The following is a 22,126-nucleotide window of genomic DNA, read 5'->3' as shown; positions in this document are numbered from 1 at the left end:
CCCTGTGTGGTTTTAAAGCCAGCCCTATAGCTTATGGTCAGTGGGTTTGTAGACTTCTTGAAGTAAAAACCCCAAAAGTATTGTCAACATAAATGTTCGTTATTTTGCCACCTTCCATAGTTTGATTGTTGTCAAATTGGCTTAGTTTTAAGTATTTTTTGTTGTTGTTCTTACAGCCTGTATAATGAATTGAGCCTGCATTGAATAAGTTCATTTGTTAGAAAACTCTATGAAACATAACCCCCCGAAACTAGTCAGTGAGGGATGTGCTCTCTCCTGTAGAGCTAACCCTTGTTTTCTTTTACAGGGCAATCACTTTGATCAGTATGAAGAAGGGCACCTGGAGATAGAGCAAGCATCTCTCGACAAGCCTATAGAATCGGTAAGACACATACTTGTCAGCATCATCAACCCTCCAAAAATGAGGCCACGATCGGATGGTACTTGATGTGGATGCAGTCAAATTTGATAGGAGTGGGCATCTTTTTGCCAGTATAGGGTTAATTTTTTTGTGGTAAATTGCATGCTGAGTTTAAGTGGGCCTGGGATTAAATCTTCTAAGTAGTTCTCTTAAACAATAGGTGGCTTTAAATAATTTCTGAAATATCATGTTGAACTAAAATTTAATGTAATACATTCATTCATAGATATTTATTTTGTTAAGTTTTTGTACTTTTCTTTGAAGAATCAGTTTAATTCGTATGCAAACCTGATGGGGTAGCGTAGGAAAGTGTATTTTTTGATCCTTTTTTAGTTTGTTTTTGGAAAACCACTGGTGTGTTGAAGCGAATGACATCTGGCAGTGCAGGCGCATGGATGCGTTACCGTATTAGTACAGCCGTGCTTCCCCACGCACCTGAAACTGCACTGTGGGTTGGTGCAGTATTGCTTTGCTTTGAACTGGGTGTGAAGAGTACAGCTGTAAGCTGGGGAAATACTGAGTTTCGTTTAGTTTTACCATTTTAAGCTTTTTCGAACTTTTTAATTTTTCTCTTTGCAAAGCATCTTCTGCTAGTCTTAGGCATAACAGCTTGTTCAGCCTAAACTGGAGCTCAGTTGGGCACTTAGCTTTGGCTAAGTTTCCTTTGCAGTCTCAGTAGGAGAGGAGAAGGCTTGTAGTCAGTAATGCAGGGTCACTTAGTGGTGTTCTGATTAAGGCTAGATTTTTGTTACAAAAGTACTTCCCAAGCAGTTTTTTTCCCCTATGAATAATTTAAGTTCTCTGTTAAAGTTTCTCCACGTTAGTCTGTGCTTAGAAGGGGCTTGTTCTTAGCAAAAGATCAGTATATATTTTTCATTGTGGGTAGGTTGGTGTTGTGTGTGTTTGTGTGCGTGTTTAGATGTTTACCAAAAATTTACACAACTTGGGGTGTTCGACATTTTTCTTCCGCAGCAGTTGGCCCATATTAGCTAAGCAGCCATGATCTGGTTTGTATTGCACGGTCTGCCTTTTTTAATTTCTTCTCTAGGGTTTCCTTTCCCCTTTCTTATTTCTGTTCTTCTGGTCCAGTGAACACTGCATATAGTACCTACTGTCTTAATGTGCTGGCATGATGCTAGATTTAGGCATGGCAGTAATTGATGACGCATGAGATAATGCTGCAGAGATGGGAATTCCTATTCAGTGTTCTCCTGAATGCTTCAGTCTTACACTGGGATACGGGCACTTTAATTCAAAAGCCAAGCTTGTTTCCTGACATAGATGACTTGAGAAATACTGGTTGGTAGCCTGCTCTGTGCCACGCTGAAATCAGCGTTTCAGAGTAATCAAGTACTACTTACAGACTAGCCTGGTTACCTGATTTCTAAAAGCGTTTTCCCAAACGGAGGAACAGAAGCAGTTACGGGTGACATCTCTCGGATGTTCTGCAGGGAGTGATGCTCACAGAAGTTGGTAAAACGTGAACAAGTACACCGGCCCCAGCAACACAGGCATGCAGACTTGGGGAGCTTGGATCATCTGCAGATGTAATACTTGGTGCTGTTTGATTAATGTTGAACCTCAGCCAAAAAATTAAATTCAGTTATGGATTTAATATTTGATTTATATATGTATCTCACTACCCACATATTGGGACATTATTAATCTTTACACCTTTTTGGTAGGTTTTAACATGGTCAACTCAGCCCTGTGGTTACATTTGACAACAGTGTGATGGAGAGGACAGGAGAATGGCTTGCTTACTTTGGTAGGAGAGTTAAAACTTAATTGTTCTTTAACATCCAGTTTGCTTCACTCTTCCTCTGTCTGCAGCAAGAGAAACGAGCATTTGAGCTGCAAGACCCCTAGGCTGGGCCATTAAACTCTCGGAAGGAGTCACAGAACTGAGTAGATGGATGTCCTGCGTTGTCACAGCAGCTGTGTCAGAGCACGTGGGCTGGCTTCACGCACTAGTCCCAGAGTTTAAAAGCTGTGCCTGCTGCACGGGGTGGGTTTTGTGGGCTGGTCAACAAGCCAGTGTCAGAAACAAACCGCTCGCTTTTAAGGTTAATCTTCACATTGTATTAATTAAGTACATTTCTGATTCTTGAAAGAACCACCTGTAGCTGGGAAGCATAAATAATTCTGTCAGGTTTCCTGACAGCCATGAAAGTGACTTTGCTTCCACACTATTAATGACCCATGTGCTGCTTAAATTGGCAAGTTACACATTAAATAGAAGGATTTCTTGTCAGAGTTCAGTGGTGTACCTCTCCTGCCGATTTGTCACGAGGAAAAGTACTCATCCTGCTTTTTCTGCTGCCTTTTTTTTATGCTGTTTGCTCACCTAGAAGTGGGTAACAGCCTTGAACTGAAATTGAGAGGGAAGGAGTAAGGACAAGTGTATAATGTGCACATACAACACATTTAAATATTTGCAGTATTAACATTTATTCACAAATTGTTTTAGACTCTCTCTCACCAGTTCTCTGTTAGCAATTCAAGTGACCTTTAGAACGGAATCTGCTCCAAGTAATGAGTAAGAGCCTATGCTTCACATTATGGAAATAGTTGGGATGACAGATGTCGTTGTGTGAGAGGGGTGTTAGTAACAGCAGCAGACCAAAGCACATCCCAGTGAGAAGTTTAAAGGCTGGTTATTCTGCAGACTGAAGAGTGGGTTAAGTCTATTCTCTTAAATGCGCTTCCTGCAGCTTCTCACATCTTATTAGCATGAATCTAATAGCTAAATGTAGCTTGCATTTGGAGAGCCTGGGACAGAGCGTTTCCCTGGAAGTACGTGTTTGACAATCGTGGCTAAAGTGAGATCCATCTCTGCAGCATTATCTGTTGAGAGGTGCTGACTGTACTGCTACAGCATGCAACTCAAAGGTGGCTGGAAAAATAGGTTTGGGAGTCTACAGATCATTACAATGTTGAAACGTGTCCTCAACTAGCGTACTAGGATTGCGTTCCTGTGGAAATCCTGCTTTGTACAGCTGGTTTAGGCCAAAGAAGTCTGGATTGAAACATGCGACTCTAACCAAAGTACATTTATGGAAAGTAGAGCTGACGCGAGCTAGTGGATGTGCGTAGCCTAAACGGGAAGCCAGCTATTTTCCATTACTAAAATGAAGACAATTTCACAGCAATGAACTCCTCATAGCTGCAAATACTGATTTTTTTTTTTTTTAATTTTATTTTTTTTATTCTCCCACCTCCCCACCCAAATAACTACTTTTTGTTCTGGTTTGAAAGAAGCTGCACTTACACTGGCTGTTTCAGCAGTGGAACCACTGGTGTCTGGTGCCCTTGAAACATCGGAGCACTTAACCCTTTAAATTCGAGAAGCTGCATGTGCTTGTTCTGAAGTATTTTAAGTGCTCTGAGTTCAGGTGCTGGAATGGGAAGTCACAAAGTATTGCAGCTTTACTAGATTCCAGATTTTCTTCACATTAATTCTTTATTTCTACTTGTTTACTGGATCTTGTTGCTTGAATTTCTGGTTTCCTTTGTCCCAGTGGTACAGACCAAGAAGGAGATAGCAGGATACCCGTAGAGCCCACACAAAAGGCGTCCCTTTCCCCATGCAGGCAGCATGCAGTGTCAGGGAGTCAAACCAAGCTGTCCCCGTTGCAGGTTGGAGGCGAGACTGCGTATCACCCGCTTATTCTGGAGCTTGGTAGTTTGTCCTTGTCATAACTAACAAGTGCCCTTCTTCCCCCCACCCCCCCAAATTCTGCGCAGTTACACAAGGTCCTTGAACTGCAGAAGGTTTCAGGCGTCAGTTGGTAGTTGTTTGATGATCCCAGGCTATTGTAGACGACTTTATGAGCTGAAGCTGGGTTTTGTCGCACTGTATATCTGTACGGATCTGTGGACTCCACTAGTTCCAAAGTGTAATTTGATGAGGCTGCTGATTTGACATTTAGCAGTAGCCATATGTGGACAGCGCTATAAATAATGTGCTTCTTGAAGCTGAATGGTGTAGCATTACTATTTGGCTTTTCTCTCTAGTCTTCATTGTGTCATCTGTAGTGAGCTATAGGTTTTGTTTTGGGAATCTTTTCAACCTCTTGTTTGCATGGGTTCACCCAGTAGCATCCGATCCTTGCTTATAGATTCCTCAATACACAGTCAGCACAGCTTACAATCCACTCAAGAGACGTATGGTTCCTGCCGATGACAAAGACGAACCATGTGACCACGATACGTGGGGTGTCCTGGGGATCTTACGGAAAAGATCCCCGGGCAAAACTAGAGCTTTGGTTTATCCATAATGCAGCTCAGTCCACCGACTGCGGGTTATATCCCACATCCTGCATCATCGAAACCTTTCAGTTCATGTACGCATCTCTTCATTCTATGCATTTCTTTCTATTGGCCAAGACCTTTGCCAGAAATTTGTGCTGGGGATATCCTGATACCAGGAATCACTGGTACCCGTGGAATGCGATCAAGGGCATCTTATCAGGGCACAGGATGGGGAACTGGGGAGGCCAATTTGAGCTGTTGGAAAGGTCACTTTAGGTGGGAGTTTTCCAGAGTAGCTTAGCCAACTCCCATGACACTTTGAAGTCAGGCCTTACATTTCCTACACGCTTTTGAAAAGTTACGCTTTACCAGTGACGCAAAGTGCTCTGTCTGTCACTAGACATGAGCGCTACTGAACAGCTCCACAGTGGTGAGAGTAGTGCCGGAGGTGTAAACTGAGTCATCAAGAGCCTGACGAGCTACTCTGTCCTACACTGAGCGTCCCGCCGTTGGGTGTCTGGTGGTGTCTCGGTGAGCACTTGCCCAGACGGCCAGTGCTGCGGCTCAGAGTGGTTTGGACAGTAAATGAGATTTCACTTGCTCACTCAGACACCTATTGGAGCCTTCTTTTGGCTGTCTCCATGATTTTTATTGTGGGTGTAACACAAGGAGCTCTGAAACGATAGTGTAAGGAAGTGAGGAGACTCGTGCCAGCTCTCTGCTGGGAAGCGAGGGAATTTCCTCGCTGGGCTGGTGGCGTTGGTGTAGGTCACTGCAACTCTCCCTGCGGGAAGGTTGCTACAGCGTGAGGGTAGTTTCTTCGAAGGAATGACGGTTCTTGGCATTGGCAGCAAGCGACATCTTCTCTGTGTGAAGGAGTCCACACCTTTCTGGAACTTTCACTTAAAAATGCAATTAAAAACAAAGCCACCAGCTGTTGCAGCATTTGCTGCCCCATCTCAAATTCCAATCCTCATATCCCCAGCTACTCCCCAGGCTGCCGAGCTTTGCAGAACGGCTCTGACGTGGGAGCCTAGCAAGCCTGGCCTTCCTAATATGATTTTTAGGGCATCATTTATGCTGAAGAGCAGTCCTGCCAGTCTGCCTTGGTGAGAGGTCCGCGGTAACGGTACGGAACGCCGAGGAAGGTAGAGCGTGGCCAGCAGCCGTGAGGCTAATGACTAGCTCCTAGCTCAAATGCTAAACGCGTAGGGTGGTTCTCCCCGTTCAGTGAAACAGAAGCAGTGCCGTTTCAGTTCAGAAATATTTAAAATTAGGAAGCGGTGTCACTGCTTAAACAAACAAATGGAAGCAACTTGGGGGGAACCCCCCCCTTTCTGGGAATGGAGGCAGGATGATATTCAGGCGTGATTCCAATTGATGTCGAACAACTTGTGACCATCCTCTTGAGTGGTTTTGTAAAAGTGGTGCTAATGTGTATAACCCTCTTAAATTTTTCTTTTTCCCCTTTAACATTTGTTTACCCCTTCACTGTGTCAGTCACAACACACCGCTCTTGAATCTCCCAGCTGGTCTTGACTTGTTGAATTTATTTTATGCTTTCACTCTTCTTTAATAAATACATTACTTGCAAGCAGTGAATTGAAAACAAAGCAAAAGAAAAACTACCATTAGTGATTGGACAGTTTCTTACTTTGTGTTACATTTAACTGTTCTTTTGACAGCCCAGTTTTTAAAGCCAGGTTCGTATGGAAATGCTTTCACTCCACTTGCACTGCTTTTGGAAATAGCATACTGCTTCATCTGTCTGTTTATTTTAGTGCATTCATAACACAACACAGTCAGCACAATGTCTCATTTCCACTTAGCGAAAGATTGCAAAGTACTCCTTGTCCTTTTTTGTTTTTTTGAAAATGCAGCCATTTTTGTCAGCACCGGCTTTTAAAATCGGATTCAATAATCCTTTGTCAGATACAGTTGCAATGCTAATGGTAGAACAATTAGTGCGTTCTCCTCAAAACCGTTGAACTTCGGGCCCCTTTGCATGAAGGAACGCGGGGTTGTTGTGGCCGTTAGAGAACGGTCTGCAGCAGATTTGTTGGCAGGTAAGTTCTCCTTCGCTTCCGGACCGGTAGTGTTCTCCATGGTGTTTGTGGTTGGAATCCATATTTGTTCATTTTCCTTTTTTTCCTTTTATTTTTTTTAGATGCTGATTTAAGCTTTTATAACCAGACATTTTGTTACTTCCCCTTTTGAAATTTTTTTCCTCCCATAGCCCTAATTATGTCCCTGGGGAGAGCCGGTAGTGTGGGGAAGACGTACACTGTCGCCTTGAAAAATACAGCAAGGTGAAACGTCTTGCTGTGCTGGCATATCAGATAAAGAATTAAATTTATGCTTGCTAGAATCTTTTTGAGGAAAAATATATCCATGCAGCCAATATCTTTAGGAAGACTGTGTCTTTCAAGCTGATTCACCAAAGTTCTGCAATCCGTGTGGTCATTTTCTTCAGTGTGGAGTGAGTGAAAGCCCCCTGCTACTGATTTCTGTTGACAACTTGGTTATTTAAAGAAACCTGCAACGTATATGTCTTTGAACCCCCAACATCAGGAAGGATATAGACCGGTTGGAGCTAGTCCAGAGGAGGCCACAGAGATGCTCCGAGGGCTGGAGCACCTCTGCTATGGGGACAGGCTGGGAGAGTTGGGGTGTTCAGCCTGGAGAAGAGAAGGCTCCGGGGAGACCTTATAGCACCTTCCAGTGCCTGAAGGGGCTACCAGGAAGCTGGGGGGGACTTTTTACAAGGGCAGGGAGTGACAGGACAAGGGGTAATGGTTTTAAACAGAAAGAGGGAGATGGAGATTGGACATCAGAAAGGACTTCTTCCCAGAGAGGGTGGGGAGCACTGGGACAGGTTGCCCAGAGAAGCTGTGGATGCCCCATCCCTGGAAGGGTCCAAGGCCAGGCTGGATGAGGCTTGGAGCCACCTGGTCTAGTGGAAGGTGTCCCTGCCCATGGCAGGGGGTTGGAACTGGATGGGCTTTAAGGTCCCTTCCAACCCAAACCATTCTGTGATTCTTTTTTTTTTTTTTTTTAAAGATTCCATGTACCACTCAATGTTATGGATTCACAGGCTGTTCTAATTCAGGACGTTTGTGATGCCTTGAGTTGTGGTTTGCCTCATGGCAACAATCAATGCATACATGTCCTTTTTTTTTTTTCTTTTTTTTAATGATTAGAAGGTGAGCATGTTCCTAACGAAGAGTCCTTGGAGGGCTGAGAGTTGGTCACGGGTAGTAAACTGGTGAATAAGGGAGAAGCTGTCAGCTATAGGTGGCTACAGGGGTACCGTTAGCACTCATCCTCTGTTTGGGAGAAGAAGTCTTGTATAAAAACATAACAAATTCCACGCAGAGCCCTGCTCAGCCCCATTTTCAAAAGCTGACACTTAATTGCTGCGTCAGTACTTTTCCACTTATTCTGAAATAGCTTTTTTTTTTTTAGGAAGATGAGACATTATGCTTATTGTTTCCCCTACATGCACTAATGGTTCCTTGCTGTTAACTTATTGCTAGGCCTGTTTCATTCTAACATCTTAGTATTTTTGTTAGTTTACATGTGAAATGCATCACCCAGTCTGTGCTTGAGCTCCCTTTATTTAATTGATTTTTTTTTTTTTGTACTAACCTCACTGTTTTTTCAGTTTAATATTGGCTGCATGCTGGTTTATATATATATATACATATATAAAAAAACCCAATCAAGTCTAGCCTGGATTTTGCTATGATTGTGTTTTGGTTTCTAGTGGTGGGGCAGTCTTGCACTTACAACTTACTCAGTATTATAAAAGCCTGACACACAAACAAAATGACTAAACACATTGTAGATTTTCTTTACCAAAAATCTTAAGTGGTGCTGTCTAGGTGATGGATATGATTGTATAAATAGCTTGATTTTTATGCTTTTTACTGTCAATTTTTATTGGTACACTTTATTTTCTCCCACACTGCTTTTTTTTTTTTTATTTTATTTTAAACGTGATGCACAAAAGTTGCCCAGCACACCATCAGAAAGTGACCGTCCCTGATACCCTGTCCCCCTGGACAAATTCTAGCCAGCAGTTTTTGACATTTGTCTTTCCCTTTTATTGGGCATATACTGCCTTTTCAGTAGCATTTTTTTGCATGCATATATATGTAGAAAATCTCTTGCTCATCACGTGTTCAAATGTCAGCGGGAAGGGAAGAATATATTATTGGAATATTTTTGGTTTGTTTTCTCTGTTCTGTCTGTCAGGATAATATTGGACACCGCTTACTCCAGAAACATGGGTGGAAGCTGGGCCAGGGATTGGGGAAGTCACTGCAGGGTAAGTCCAGTAGCTTGTGCCTGAAACCTTCAGCACCAGCTTCGGTCTTTAACAAATTATTTCTGCTTTTTGTTCCTAGATTAGATTTTCTTTTCCATTATTAATATATCCAAACAAATGCACTGTTGAGTTTCCTATTTAGCAATTTGCAAGTGGAAGCTGCTGCCTCCCTTATTGGTACAGGTTAGACATGTGTGTGCTGTGTACGTTTTAAGAATCACCGTGTTTGGCCTTTTTGGAAGGAGGTGAATTAACTGCCTACTTACTAACAGGTAGTTGTGCAGCTTCTAAAACTGTAATGATATTCTGCTGGCTGGATGCTTTGATATTAAAAAAATTAAAAATACAAGCTGGTTACGATGACCTGTGTGCATGTTTCACAGTGGAGTCAGAAGCCATTAGAAGGCGACTAAAAGGGCCCACTGAAGACTGAATGTGGTGGCAGAGGGTCTTGTGGGTGGGAGAGGCTCACTTCTAGTGAGGGCTTTCACGAGTTGGACTGACTTCTGTTCCCTGTTTGTCAGGGATTAAGAAAATCTCCTCGAGACGCCGTAGTGCTAGTTGAACCAAGGCACCTAGTCCTCATGCTGTCTTGAGCCTAAATTCTTCCCGTGGCACTAAATCCCGCGATTTAAATTGAGCTGGTGCTGCCCAGTTCATGTGGGTGGCTCTAGCCGTTCCCTGGCCAGCGGTCCCAGCCAGGCTGACAGCACTAAGTGTGCGTGGGGAACTGAAGGTGGAGCTTCCTGTCAGTTGCTCCTAGGACTGCCTGTGCAGACCGCGTCTGGCCGTGCTACTGCGAGTAAGCTGCTCAGGGTTTACCACAAGCACGAGACTGTGTGTCTGAGCGGTTTCTGCGGAGAACTCTTGAAGTGTTTGAAACTGAAGTGTGCCCCGAGTTCCTCAGAGTAACTTACTCGTGTTCCCATACCTGTAGTCTGAAGACCTGGGACTTCCATGCCCCTACAGTGAGCCCATTAGAGATAAGTGTTTCTGTGCTGTGGAGGACTGTCGAGAGGTAACCAGTTCTCTGAACTCTGGGAATGCATATTAATCCTTTGGACTAAGGCACTCTAACTCCTCAGACAGGACTGCGTTGGTGGTTAATGCTTCTTGCTTCCTCTAACATGGTTTCATTTGAAATCCTCTGGTTAATGCATGGCGCTCTTCCAGTTCTCTCGTGTCCCGTGCTGGTGCCGAAGCGCAGGACGCGGTTGTAGTTGTCACTTCTTGGGCTTCTGCTTCGGCATGGGATTCACTGGATGTGTAATTTGGTCTGTTTTCTCTTTTGGGTGCCCTGTGTTGCTCTGTGCGTCACCAATGTGGAAACACGGAGACTTGAAAGAAGCTAAAGCCTTCTCCCAGCCCCAGCTGGATTCCAAAGCACAGCCCTCATCCAAAAGCACTCTTGCCCTGTGCTGCATGGTGTGGCAGGCACCGACGTGATGAAGCAAACTGCAGATCTGTACAGTCCCCAGTTTGGGCCAGGAGGGTGGTGTTGCTGCGTCCCGAGGAGGAGAGAGCTGGGGCTGCTCGCGGCCCTGATCAGGCATTTGCATTTTGATACTTGTCCAGATTCAGACTTTCCCACTGGGCATTTCAAAGCCTTGAATCTGCACTGTATCTCTTAACGTATTATTGAAGCTCTGGTGATTTGAATTGCCCGGAAGCTGCGGACAAATCATGGATATGGGCTGTGAGGGTTTTCCTGCGCCTCCTGCATTTTAATAGAAATGCAAGAGTAAAAATAGCCTGTCTGGCTTAACCCGGGGAGGTGTGGAAGCCTGCCTGATGCTGGCTTTGCAGGCGCGCCGGGAGCGTCTGTCTGACGGATGGGCAGCCTCTCGGGCTGAGGTGCTGGGAGGCAGAGGCTGCAGAGAGTGCTCCCACTCCAGTTGTGCTCCACAGAAAGATGTCAAGATGCCTCCCCCTTTGCTGTGAGCAGCTGCAACCTGTGCCTGTCGCACTGATGATCATGTTGGGAGTGGTCTAATTCATTATCCAGTCACCTTTTTACATGGCTCTTAGGTGGTCCCAATATAAATTGCCAGGAAGGAACATTTACATCCAATTTTAATCTTATTCTAGGAGTTTGAAGGGTAAAGTCACTTAATGTGCATTGAAAATGGAAGAGCAAAACAAAGTCCTCCCCTCTTGCTCAGAAAAGACCAAGAGAGATTTTAGAAAGGGTAGCAAATGCAGAGCATCTCTGTTAACTCTGCTTGCTTCGTGCTGTGCTTGAGCCTAAAATATTACACATCCCATGGCCAGCAGAAGTAGAACCACTTCAGGTAGTCTTTGGCTGGGGACATGGTATCTGACCTGCATTTGGCTGCAGAAAGCACTTGCAACAAACCCCTAAAAACCTAAATTTTGGGTTACATATACCGAATTGGCATTCGTCTCTTTTCCTTGCAGTTGGCTGTAATTAAACAGGAAGTTATGAGTCCAGTGTGCTTGTTTTTGTTATCTAGCTTTTAATTCTAGCTCTTCATCTGAACTGGGCTCCCTCTTTAGTTTCGGTGAACCGAGAAGCTGTGCAGCCTGGTACTGTACCAGTCATAACTGCTTATGTCTTCCAGTGAGGCCGTTAGGTGGTTGGTCGGCAAGGACCGAACGCTGCAGGACAGTACTGTTGGATTGGTTTCCGTTCACCTTAACCAGCCGCTGTGGATCTAATCCAGCGGTGAGGGTGCTGAACTGTTTCTCTGGATGGCCGCTGGAATAGCCTGAGATTCCCTGCTGGTCAAAATGTGGGGTCGTAGTACAGAGGTTCCGGCAGGTTGGCTCGTTCTCTGCGCGATTTCAGCAGCAGAGTGGTTTTGTGCTTGCTGGGGCTGCTGCCTGGGCGAGCAACTGCCAGCCATCGTAGCTGGGGAAGAGCTGAGCTGTTCGGCTAGAAAGCAAATAATCAATCCAAATCCATGTCCTTAACGATGTAGCTGTGGTAAGAGAAGCTGCGTTCTAGCTGTAGCATCCACGTCTCTTATTTTAGATGCGTGTGGAGTGTCACAGGGGCAGTGTCAGCTCTGACCGTGCGAGCGCTACAATACTGGTTCGGAGACGCGCGTAATGAATTCAGCAGTCGCTCCTCTGCTCATCTCCTCTCCTCATGCTTTTCACATTTTTCTCCACAACCAACTTGTGTTCTGTTTGGAATGATGCTTCAGCTGGAGAACAGCCGATGAATATGGAAAAGCAGAAGAGGGGGTTGCCAGTTGACAGGGATTGTTTGTTCATCTGGAAGTCATGGCTTGGGGAACCACTTTCCTGTAGAAGAGGTTGTGATGGTGACTGAAGACTACTTCCTCTTGGGGGGGTGGAACACGTGTAATCGATAATACAGAATTCTGTGGTCTGCTGAAGAAACTAGCAGAAGTTGTGGTTAAAAACACTGCGTGAGCTTTGTATGAAGGCCTGTGCTAAAGGAGGCAGAGGATTGTGAATAAATCAGGGGAGTTACATAAGAGTCAGAAGGGGAGTGAGAAGGCTGAGTGAAGTCTTGAATTCAGATACTCCAGTGATTTCTCTTGGAATAACTATTTCCTAGTAAGTTAATGTATTGTTATGAAAAGCATTGAGATTGACATGCAGAAGTGGTTTAATATCGATCATGCATTTGAAAATATTTTTATAAGCATTTCACATTTTCCTTTGTTTTCAATTTTTTGACAAGGCTTAAAAAAAAAAACAAAACCAAACAATTGTGCTGAAAACTTGAGTTTTATCTTTGGTACTTGTGTGTTTAACAGGAGCCAGTAGTACTCTAGAGGTGTAGGTGCAAGCTTAGAACCTGTAGTCTAATCTCATTTTATTAGGCTGGGGAAAACTGAACAGGGTAGGTGGATGCTATCCTTAGGAAAGAGAGAGGCTGTGACCCTGCTTTGCCGGAAAACACGGGAATGTGTGACTTCATTCGACGCACGCAGAGTAACATGCAGGGTGCACGGTGAAAGGACCCAGGCTGCGGACTGGCTGATGTTTTCATTTGGCTCTTACCTAGCTCATTGCAGGAGTCCTGCCCAAAGAAGCAGGTGGGGTCTCTGGGATGAGGTGAGGACTAGAGCGTGTGGCGGGGAATAGCTGACAGAGCTGGGCAGGGCGGACCTGATGGCTCGGGGCGAGCAGGCAGGCTGTAAGGAGCCGTCTGTGCCCCGTCTCTGTCGCTGCTTCGCTGCTGTCCCCCCATTCCCGGGGTTATCCTCCTGCCTGCCGGGCTGTGCGGGGAGGAAGGGCGCGCGGCTCCGAAGGGATGGTGTGCCGCAGATGGCGGCGGTTTGAGAGTGCAGTGGTCAGTTAGGAAGGTTCGTCTGGGGTGTACTGGTCATACCGAGGGGGCTGTCAGGAAGGAGTGACCAGACTTGGTGGGCAGGTCTAGCTCATACTTAGCTCATTGCCCCGTGAGTGGGTGCTGGGTGATAACTGCAGTGATTCAACACACTTTTCTATATTTGCCTTTTCAGAGTTCTCTCTTAGGGAAATGTGCTTGCTTGGCTGCAGCCTCCGTGCTTCGAAAATCGCTCCAACACCTGTACAGAAAGCAGTTAGTTGTTTGCCTGTACCACAAACTGTGTGTAGTGTGTGATTGATCTGATACATTTGAATGCATTGATTTAATTCATGTTCCCACAGTATTCCCAAGGCTGGGATTAGCCTGGTCTTTTGTACTATCTCCGAGAGATGAATCTGAATGTGATATTTTGCTATGGCAACAGATAACAGGTGTTTGTCACGGCCTAGGTAGTCTTTAGTGATACTGATGAATCAGATAGTTTTAGATAATATAGGGTAGAACTGGAGTCGAGTGTTGCATCGTTACGTATGAAGTTTGCTCCCCAGTTGTCTGTAGGGGACTAAGGCAGCTCTTCGACCACTCGGTGGTTGTGATGAAAATGTTAGTGTGACTGACACAGAGTTAAGTTTCGAGGTGGATGGCAGCACTTTCTGGGATGCTCTTTTGTACGAGTACTTGGGTTATCCCCTTTTTTCAGAAAATAGAAGCAGCAGGTGGCTCTGTCCAGAAGAAGGGAGGTCCCTTTTGGGGCAGTTAGCTGAAGTAGCAGTAGCCTTTGGTCCAAAAGAAAAGCCTTCTGTCCCAATTCCTATTTAGTAATAATTTCTTTTGTGTTTGCTCAAGTTTTTAACAATGTTTGTGGCACTGTTTCAGCATAACTGTTCTGAAAGGCTGGTGAATGTCCCTGGAGAGCAGCAATACTAACATAATGCTGCTCTGGAGAGGCAGGCTGCCTGCCGGTTCAGTGTCCTGGGAGCTCCTGGCAGTGCCATGTGAAGCTGTGAACCCCTTCCTGGAACCTGTTTTTCTTCTGCTCAGGCTAAAAACAATAGAGCCATTACACACTGTCAGGACAGCGCTGCTCCTGTTGATCAAGGTGTGCTGCAGACTCGTGGTATAAATGGTACTGGTGACACACAGACAGCAGCACTTGTCTATAAAAGAACTTGGGCTTTATTTTTATCCTTTCATGAGCGTAGAAATTACCTAAAAACGTAGCAAAGTCAGGTATATCAAATTTATTAGAAAATGCTAGAATTCAGTTCCTCTAACTCTTTTTATTGCATGACTTCCAATTAAAAAAAAGCACAAATGGATTTCTGCTCTGACTTGCAAATTCTGTGGTGATAAATATAGTTGTCGCTCCCCCCTTCAGTTATACTACGATGCAGTTCTTATTTGGCATGTTCTTCACTAAATCTGTTCAGACAAGCTCTTGTTTTCCCTCTTGCTACAGAGGATGAGTAGGATGAAAGAAGAGAACCGCCTGAGAGACGCTAGATGTGCAGAGAGGAGAGGCTGCAGGTGAAGACGTGATCCTGTGGCAGGAAATGGCCGCTGTCTGGCAGCCTCTGGGATAATGGTCGTTTCTGAGGTCAAGCTCCGTGGGAGTCACTGTTCCAAGGCTGTCAGGTGGCTGTGGGTGATGCACGCTGGTTTGTTAGACGTGTGGGGAGCAGTAAGCGGAGCTTTGACCACTCGAACCACTGAGATCAGTTGCTTGGCAGCTGTGGCTTGGAGAAATGCTCAGGGTTTGAATTCCAGATGTCTTGAGTCCTGGCTCTGGCACCAGTTCACCAAATGGCTTACAGCGAATATATTAATGTATTTTTCCATTTGTTAAATCCTCTGACGTCACGAAGGCAGACAGTAGATGTTTGTCAGGCCCTGGGAACACGGAACAATGAGCATCCGAGACAAACACCACGAGGAAATGAGGACTGTTATATTTCTTTCTGAATTTTGAAGCTTTGTAATGAAGAGAAGAAAACATGGAGGAAAAAGAAATATTAAACAGTGCCTTTATTCAGTGAGTGCGGAATGGTTTGGCAGTCTTATCAAGAAATAGATGTGAACACAATCTTATCTTCTTGTATCTTAACTTGTCCTTGTGGGAACCTCAATTCTGGCATAGACCGACATTTCCACACTTGTGCTTGCAACATAAATCATTGCAATAGTTTTGAGACAAATGTTTTTGTGTGAAGTTAGCTTTGAAAAACCTAGGTACCGTGGCTTTGAAAGCTTGCTATCATCACACCAATCTTCATTACCATGATGAAATCCCCAAGACCGCAGACCTAGAGGAAGGTTTACATAATGCCTCTGTCTCCTCTGATGGAAGCAGTTGCCCCTTGTTTGCTTTCGACTGTGCAAAAGCCATCCTTCAGTTATGGGTGGTAAGTTTGTGGGTTACTTGAGCGTGTGTAGTCAATGAAACCATTATTCTTTCAGTGACACATCCTTTTTGTGACAGAGATGTCCTTCTCTTGGCTTAGTATCAGGCTTCATTGCCCTTTGTGTTTGTATAATGTTAAAGCAGTTTAATAAAACTCTGAAAGATGGGTACGTGGGGAGCAAGTAGTCAAGGCCGTGCACAGCCTGCCCCCGCTTTGGCAGCGTAGCCTTAAATCAGACAGGGCTCTTTTGCCCTCTCCACTTACCCGGATGAAGACAGTGACTCTTAGCTCTGCTTTCTCTTACAGAAAAAACGAGATTTACATTCTTGCTCTAACATCTTCCATGTTCTTTAATACCACTGACCATCATTTGGGTTAGGGATATTTTTTGACCCAGACCCTGCTACCTGTCTTCCCTTGCAGAAGTTCAGGGAGCTCTGCTTGGTTTCCTGCAAGTGTCAGCCTTGGCTTGGACATTGAGGAAGTTTTGAGCGGCTGTTTGAAGTTTTCCATGGGACTGGGGTGTTTGCAACTTGTCTTTTGCTTGTCATTCTCTCCTGCTTAGTGAAGATTAAGTTCACCGCACAGTTTTATGTGCTTGGAAAAAAACATTTCCTCCTCACTGGGACTTGTATCCAGAGAAGTGTGGCCAGCAGGGCGAGGGAGGTGATTCTGCCCCTGTACTCTGCTCTGGTGAGACCCCACCTGGAGTGCTGCGTCCAGCTGTGGAGCCCTCAACATCAGAAGGATATTGACCACTTGGAGCGAGTCCAGAGGAGGCCACGGTTATGATCAGAGGGCTGGAGCACCTCTCTGATGACGAAAGGCTGCGAGAATTGGGCTTGTTCAGCCTGGAGAAGAGGAGGCTCCGAGGAGACCTCATTGCAGCTTTCCAGTACCTGAAGGGGCTACAAGGGTGCTGGGAGAGGACTTTTTACAAGAGCCTGTAGTGATAGGCCAAGGGGTAACGGGTACAAATTGAAAGCAGGGAGGTTTAGATTAGATATCAGGAAGAAGTTCTTCACAGAGAGGGTGGGGAGGCACTGGGCCAGGTTGCCCAGCGAAGCTGTGGATGCCCCATCCCTGGATGTCTTCAAGGACAGGCTGGAAGAGGCTTTGAGCAACCTGGTCTAGTGGAAGGGGTCCCTGCCCATGGCAGGGGGGGTGGAACTAGATGATCTTTAAGGTCCCTTCCAACCCAAACCATTCTGTGATTCTGTGATTGTCACTCAGGATGATGGATGTTTCAGGCTTCGTTTGAATCTCCTGATTGTTTGTGACCCCTTCCAGAAATCTGACATAAACAGGACGAGCTTGCAGATCTCATGCCTAGCGGAGACCAGGATGAAAGGTTGTCCTTGTTTGTTTGCTTCTTGCAGCAATCTGAACAAACTTGATAACATGGCATCATTTTTAGCCAGTGTGGAGCACCACAGACCATGCCAGGGCATGTTCATCAGGGAAAATTACTGGATTTGCTCCTCTCTCCCCTTTTGATGTACTGAATGAGGAGTCTGAATTTTCAGCATGGCAGCTCCTGGGCTATAGAGACATGCAGTAGTCCCAGGAAGGTTTTGAGAGCTTGCAAAACCATAATCTTTGACAATGAAACTCACCCATGATTGCAGTGAGTCCTCCCTCTCACATCTGCACAGGGACCGTGTCGTCAGATGGCGAACAGGTCCAGTATGTGTGCTGCGTTGATGCCTGACTCCCGGCACCTACTTACCCTTCACAGCCCACGGGTACTAAACTGACCCTTATCCACCAGAGCAAATCCGGGGCTGTGGTCATGAAACTCCCCCGTGCTGCCTTCACACAGCCTATTCCTCATCTCTGTGACGGTCCCTTGCCAAGAGCAATTACAGCCTCCGAGAAGGTTGTCTCTTACCGTGGTTTTGTTTTCAGTTGTAGCATAAAGATAGTGAATGAGTAAGGATCTTCTGTGCTCAGCGAGATCACATCCCGTTGTTTGTATCCTCCCGAGATGCTTAGTTCATGAAATTCTCCTCCAACGAAGAGTGTGGTATCAATCAGCCCTCTGGGATTATTTCACACACAGCTTGTACCTGGGAGGAATTTCTATTAAGATGTCAGTGGGCTGAGCATGATTAAGGCTGTTCTCTTACCTCTCTCTGCTTACGTGCTAGGCATAAGTGACAGGCTGAAACGTATTTGGGTGAATTATGTTAAGGCATGATTTTGGGGGGTACATCTTCTTTTCAGTGGGAGCATCTTGTTCTCTCTTCAAGTGTTTGGTGTCTATTGGTATTGCTGGAGGGAGGAGTTCTGAGTCTGCAAGTTGTCGATGAAAGCACTTTTCTGTTTTGACTGTTTTTTTTAAAGAAAGCTAAAATGTGCACTAGTGTTGACAACGCCAGGGTTTCTAGACGGGCTCAGATGGCAGGTCCATCTGGTGCAGCGTCCTGTTCCGAGGAGCAGAGCAGCATCTTCCCGCCGTGTCCGGAGACGGAGCACACGCCAGGCAGCTCTGGAAGGATGATCCTCCACGTGCAGCACGACGTGGGGTCTGACACTGAGGCCCTGAAGCGTTAGGATGAACTCTTTTCCCCGGATTGGTTAATTTATGGCACTGCTGACGGAGGGTTTGCTCGTATCGAATAGCTGGGCAATGGAAAGGAAGTGAGCCTGGAGCGGCCTGCTGGCACAGTGCCGTCTCCCTGCTGCTGTGGGGATCTAGGAGGGGGGCCGGCTGTCCGGGGTGTTTGGGGGTGAGCAGTTTGTCATGAGCTGGGAGAAACGTTCACCCGTTGCTTTGGGAAGAGGAAAGCAAAACAAGTACATCTGGTCAGTTTGGAAATCTCATTTCATTTCTGAGTTAAGGAAATAATTACAGGCTTAATAGACTTTGAGACTGGAGTCTTATGGTGTGACTTGCTGTGTGTTTTTTGCATCTCGCTGGAAGTTTATGCTTTGTCCTCTCCACAGAGGATTTGCCTGTGCGTGGAGGTGTTCCATGCCGTAACCCTCTCTGCTTCAGGGTTTGCAGCCCGTGTACTGTGACCGCTCCGTAAGGAGAAGAGCTGTGAGCTGGTTCAGACAGAAAATGGGTTTTCTGGGGTGTAGGAGGAGGGGGGCAGACACAGCTCTGTGTTCTGCAGGGTTTACCGCAGGGGGGTTAGCTGTCGGCATGGCAGTGTTTTTAACCCTGCATCGTGGCATCAAGCATGGGGATTCTGGCCCTTTCTCGGAAGCTCAGAGTCCCTTCCCCTTCAAAGTATATCGGGATACCTGAAAAGGGTCGGCAGGAACCCAAATCTGGGAGTCCCATGATGTCCCAGAACCATGTTTCTGTGCTGGTAAAGATCCACAGTAGCTCTGGGATAAACTTCCTTGAGCAAGTTCTTTACAAGGAGAACTTGAGGGTTTAACTTAGTCCCATTCTGCCCTTGGCTGTTCTCCATCCTCTGCCCAGCCCGCTCGGCGCTCAGCAGGGTGAGAGGTGGCCCCTCGGCAGCAGAGCCCCATCCTTTCCCTGGGCTTTCCTAGGACACAGAGCAAGGCTCCCCGGGCCCGACAATCCAGCCGTAGCCGTGGATTCAGGGCTGGCATGCTGCTGTAGCCGTGGTGTGTGCTTGGAGTGCGCAGGCTCGGCGTTGTCGGCCGGGTGTCCCGCTGGCCGGCTGCCCTGGTGCTTCGTTCGTGACGAAATGATGGTCCTGTTTAAACAAAGGCATCCCTTTTCACGCTGAATGTTCTCCTCGTACCTGAAAACAGAGCTCCTTTTGACCCAAAATACTTGTAGTTGCCTTAAGATCCTGATTTGTTTCCTTTCTAAACTGCCTGCCTGAGTGTGCCCCAGTGCCTCTCTTCAGTCGGGCACCACCAGGAGCCCGACCTCTCTAAACAGCCAGCAGCTCTGGAAACAAGGCACGACTGCTCCAAATCTACCCGCTCCCTGATTCCACCGGGCAAAGCATGGTGATGGGGTGGAGGGGTGAGGAAGAAGCCTCGTGTTACTACTCTTTTTTTTTTTTTTTTTAACCCATCCTACCTGCCTACTACAAACGGGCTATTTTCTGCCCCTGATGGTTTCTGCCTAACAAATGGTGTTTCTTTTTTACAGCGTTATGATCCTGGACTTGTTGTGGTGATGGTAAACTTAGCAGTGGTAATTTTTTATTTTCAGACTGAATTACTCCTTTTGTCATCAGTGCACCAATATGTTAGGCTTACTTTCTCTGTTGTAGCCATCATCCTTCTGCTTGGTCTTTCATTTTCCTTTCCTTTCCTTTCTTTATGCACACTTGTCTGATCCTTGTTCATTAAAGGGTATTGCTAAGAAGGGATGTTTCTGTTTGTGTTAGACCTGCCAAAATCAGTTTAAACGTAAATTTCTAATGCTGTCCAAACTTGATTTTTTCCCCGACACGATGGGCACTAGCACTTGCTACTGCAATTTCCAAATAGATTTTGAAAAATACCCAAACTTTGACTGCCTTAGAAGGCAAAAGTACTGATGCATTGTTTGTACGCAGGGGTTTACCAGGGCAATGAGGCTGCATCCAAAGATCTCGATTGCTGGAGAAACAAACAAACAAAACCCAAACCGAACCAAAAAGAAAAGAAAAAAAGCTTGGAAAAATGAATATGAGTAGTTGGCAGTTGCTGCCAGCCGTTCCATTTGGGCTCACCCGTAAATCCCTGGCTGAGACGTTATGAAAGTGATATTGCACTTAGGAAGTCATTTTTATAACCTGTCTTTAATTTGGTCCTTTTGCTAAAAATTGCAGTCACTGCTTACTTTATTATACCATTGGGTGTAAGAGAAACCTTTTCAAATGGAGAGCACTGAAAATACCCAAATGAAAGCTCGATCCAAAATATTATTTTGGATCAGCGCAACAAATATTTTTGGACGTGGTGAACACGTGCCTGCCAAATTTAGGGGCGTATAAAGAAAGCCATAAAGCAATTAATTGAATGGACTTGTTTCTGAAAGATGAACACATGCCACTGTATTTTGAGTTCAGCAGCCACGAGTCTGACCGGAGCAGGTTCGCTCTGGGGCCTCTGCGGAGTCCGAGATCTGTGCGCTGTCGCTTTTGCAGGAGTTGGAGAAGGCTGACATTGGAGAGAAGTTGAGGCCTGCACAGCTTTTCTGAGGCACTTTTACAGACTTCTGTGTATGTGGCTGGCAATGGAATGTTTTTGGCATGGTTAAAACCTCTAGATCTTTTAGCCCAAAGGTATAATATATGTGTATGTGTGTATAACAAAACAGTTGTTTACACCAAACCAAGAGCAATAATAAGGGAAGTAAACATTCTGTTTTTTTACTCAAGGTACGCACGGGATAAGGTAAGTACTCTTTCAGTGGGCTTACATCACAACGAACAGCGTGAGTTGTGATGTAAAAATACAAAATAATAATAATAAAATAAAAAGCTGTGGTAGTAAAGTGCTTGTCTGCCCCATTTTGCTTTGTTTGGCTGGTTATGAGTGGATTAAAGATATGTTTAAAAAAAAAAAATTCTCCAACATAGTTTGATTAGTTCAAAGTCAATTTTCTTCGCAACCAGTCCTTTTCACAGCTTACAGAGGACGCAGCGGGTGCTCGAGCATCTCTCCGCAGGAGCTGGGGAAGCAGGTGCCTGACCACCTGGCCTGGACCAGGCGGTCATTCAGGAGGAAAGAAGTTTGGCTTCTGTGCCATGCTTCTCGGTCAGCTTTCCTTACTCTTGGGAAGGAACAAAAGTTGGCGGGAGGGAGACTTCCACATCTTTTACAGGAAAGTCCTGATCAATTATTAATGTGGTAGAGCAGTAAAGTGTATTTAATAGCTGCTTCACTTGCATCAGAAGATGAGGAGTATGCTTTGCCTGATGTGGAAGCATTGAGGGGAAGGTTCATTTCTCAAGTCCTGTTAATAGCCCTGCCCTAGGACTTGTCATGGTTGAACATTAACCACAAGAATATTTTACATGACCAGTTAATGTTCAGAAAATAGCATTTCCCAGTACTCGGGGTGCATTTCAGTGTAACCGGTTTGGAGCTGAGAAGCGGGTTTGGCTGTAAGCTGTGAGAATGGCTTGTGTTTGGTTCACTGTAGCTTTCTGGTCTCTGCACTCCAAGGCAAGATCTCTAACCACCCAAACCCAATGTGTAAAGCGAGCTGTGGTGGCGGGCCGCTGCTGACCGCCTGTCTGTGTGTTCCTCTTGCAGGGAGGACAGATCCCATCCCTATCGTCGTCAAGTATGATGTCATGGGCATGGGGCGGATGGAAATGGAGGTAAGCTCGCCCGGCTCCTGCCCTGCACCCCGTCACTCCTCGCATGGCTCTCGGGGGGTTGATAGGGAAGAAATTTAAAAGTGAGCATTTGTGCAGCAAAGGTAAAGAAAAACTTGCTCTTAAACCAACACAATAAGAAAACGCTGCTTCTCAAAATACAAGCTCTGTTTACCC

General features: G+C 45.7%; 1 protein-coding gene across 1 annotated transcript in view; it reads left to right on the top strand.

Annotated features, from left to right (window-relative positions):
• Positions 1-307: 307 nt before the first annotated feature.
• The window catches only part of GPATCH8 (G patch domain containing 8), a gene marked incomplete at both ends in the record, with an annotated part of 39,804 nt that continues 17,985 nt past the window's right edge, over positions 308-22,126 (top strand). The window contains 3 exons of the mRNA XM_010160802.1: positions 308-382; positions 8,933-9,005; positions 21,885-21,952. Of these exons, the coding sequence (XP_010159104.1) occupies positions 308-382; positions 8,933-9,005; positions 21,885-21,952 (216 nt within the window). The remainder of the gene's footprint in view (positions 383-8,932; positions 9,006-21,884; positions 21,953-22,126) is intronic.

The sequence above is a fragment of the Eurypyga helias genome, unplaced genomic scaffold (genome assembly GCF_000690775.1).
Source record: "Eurypyga helias isolate BGI_N326 unplaced genomic scaffold, ASM69077v1 scaffold27141, whole genome shotgun sequence".
Lineage (NCBI taxonomy): Eukaryota > Metazoa > Chordata > Aves > Eurypygiformes > Eurypygidae > Eurypyga > Eurypyga helias.
The sequence above is the reverse complement of the archived record's forward strand: the minus strand, read 5'-3'. Positions and strand labels throughout refer to the sequence as shown.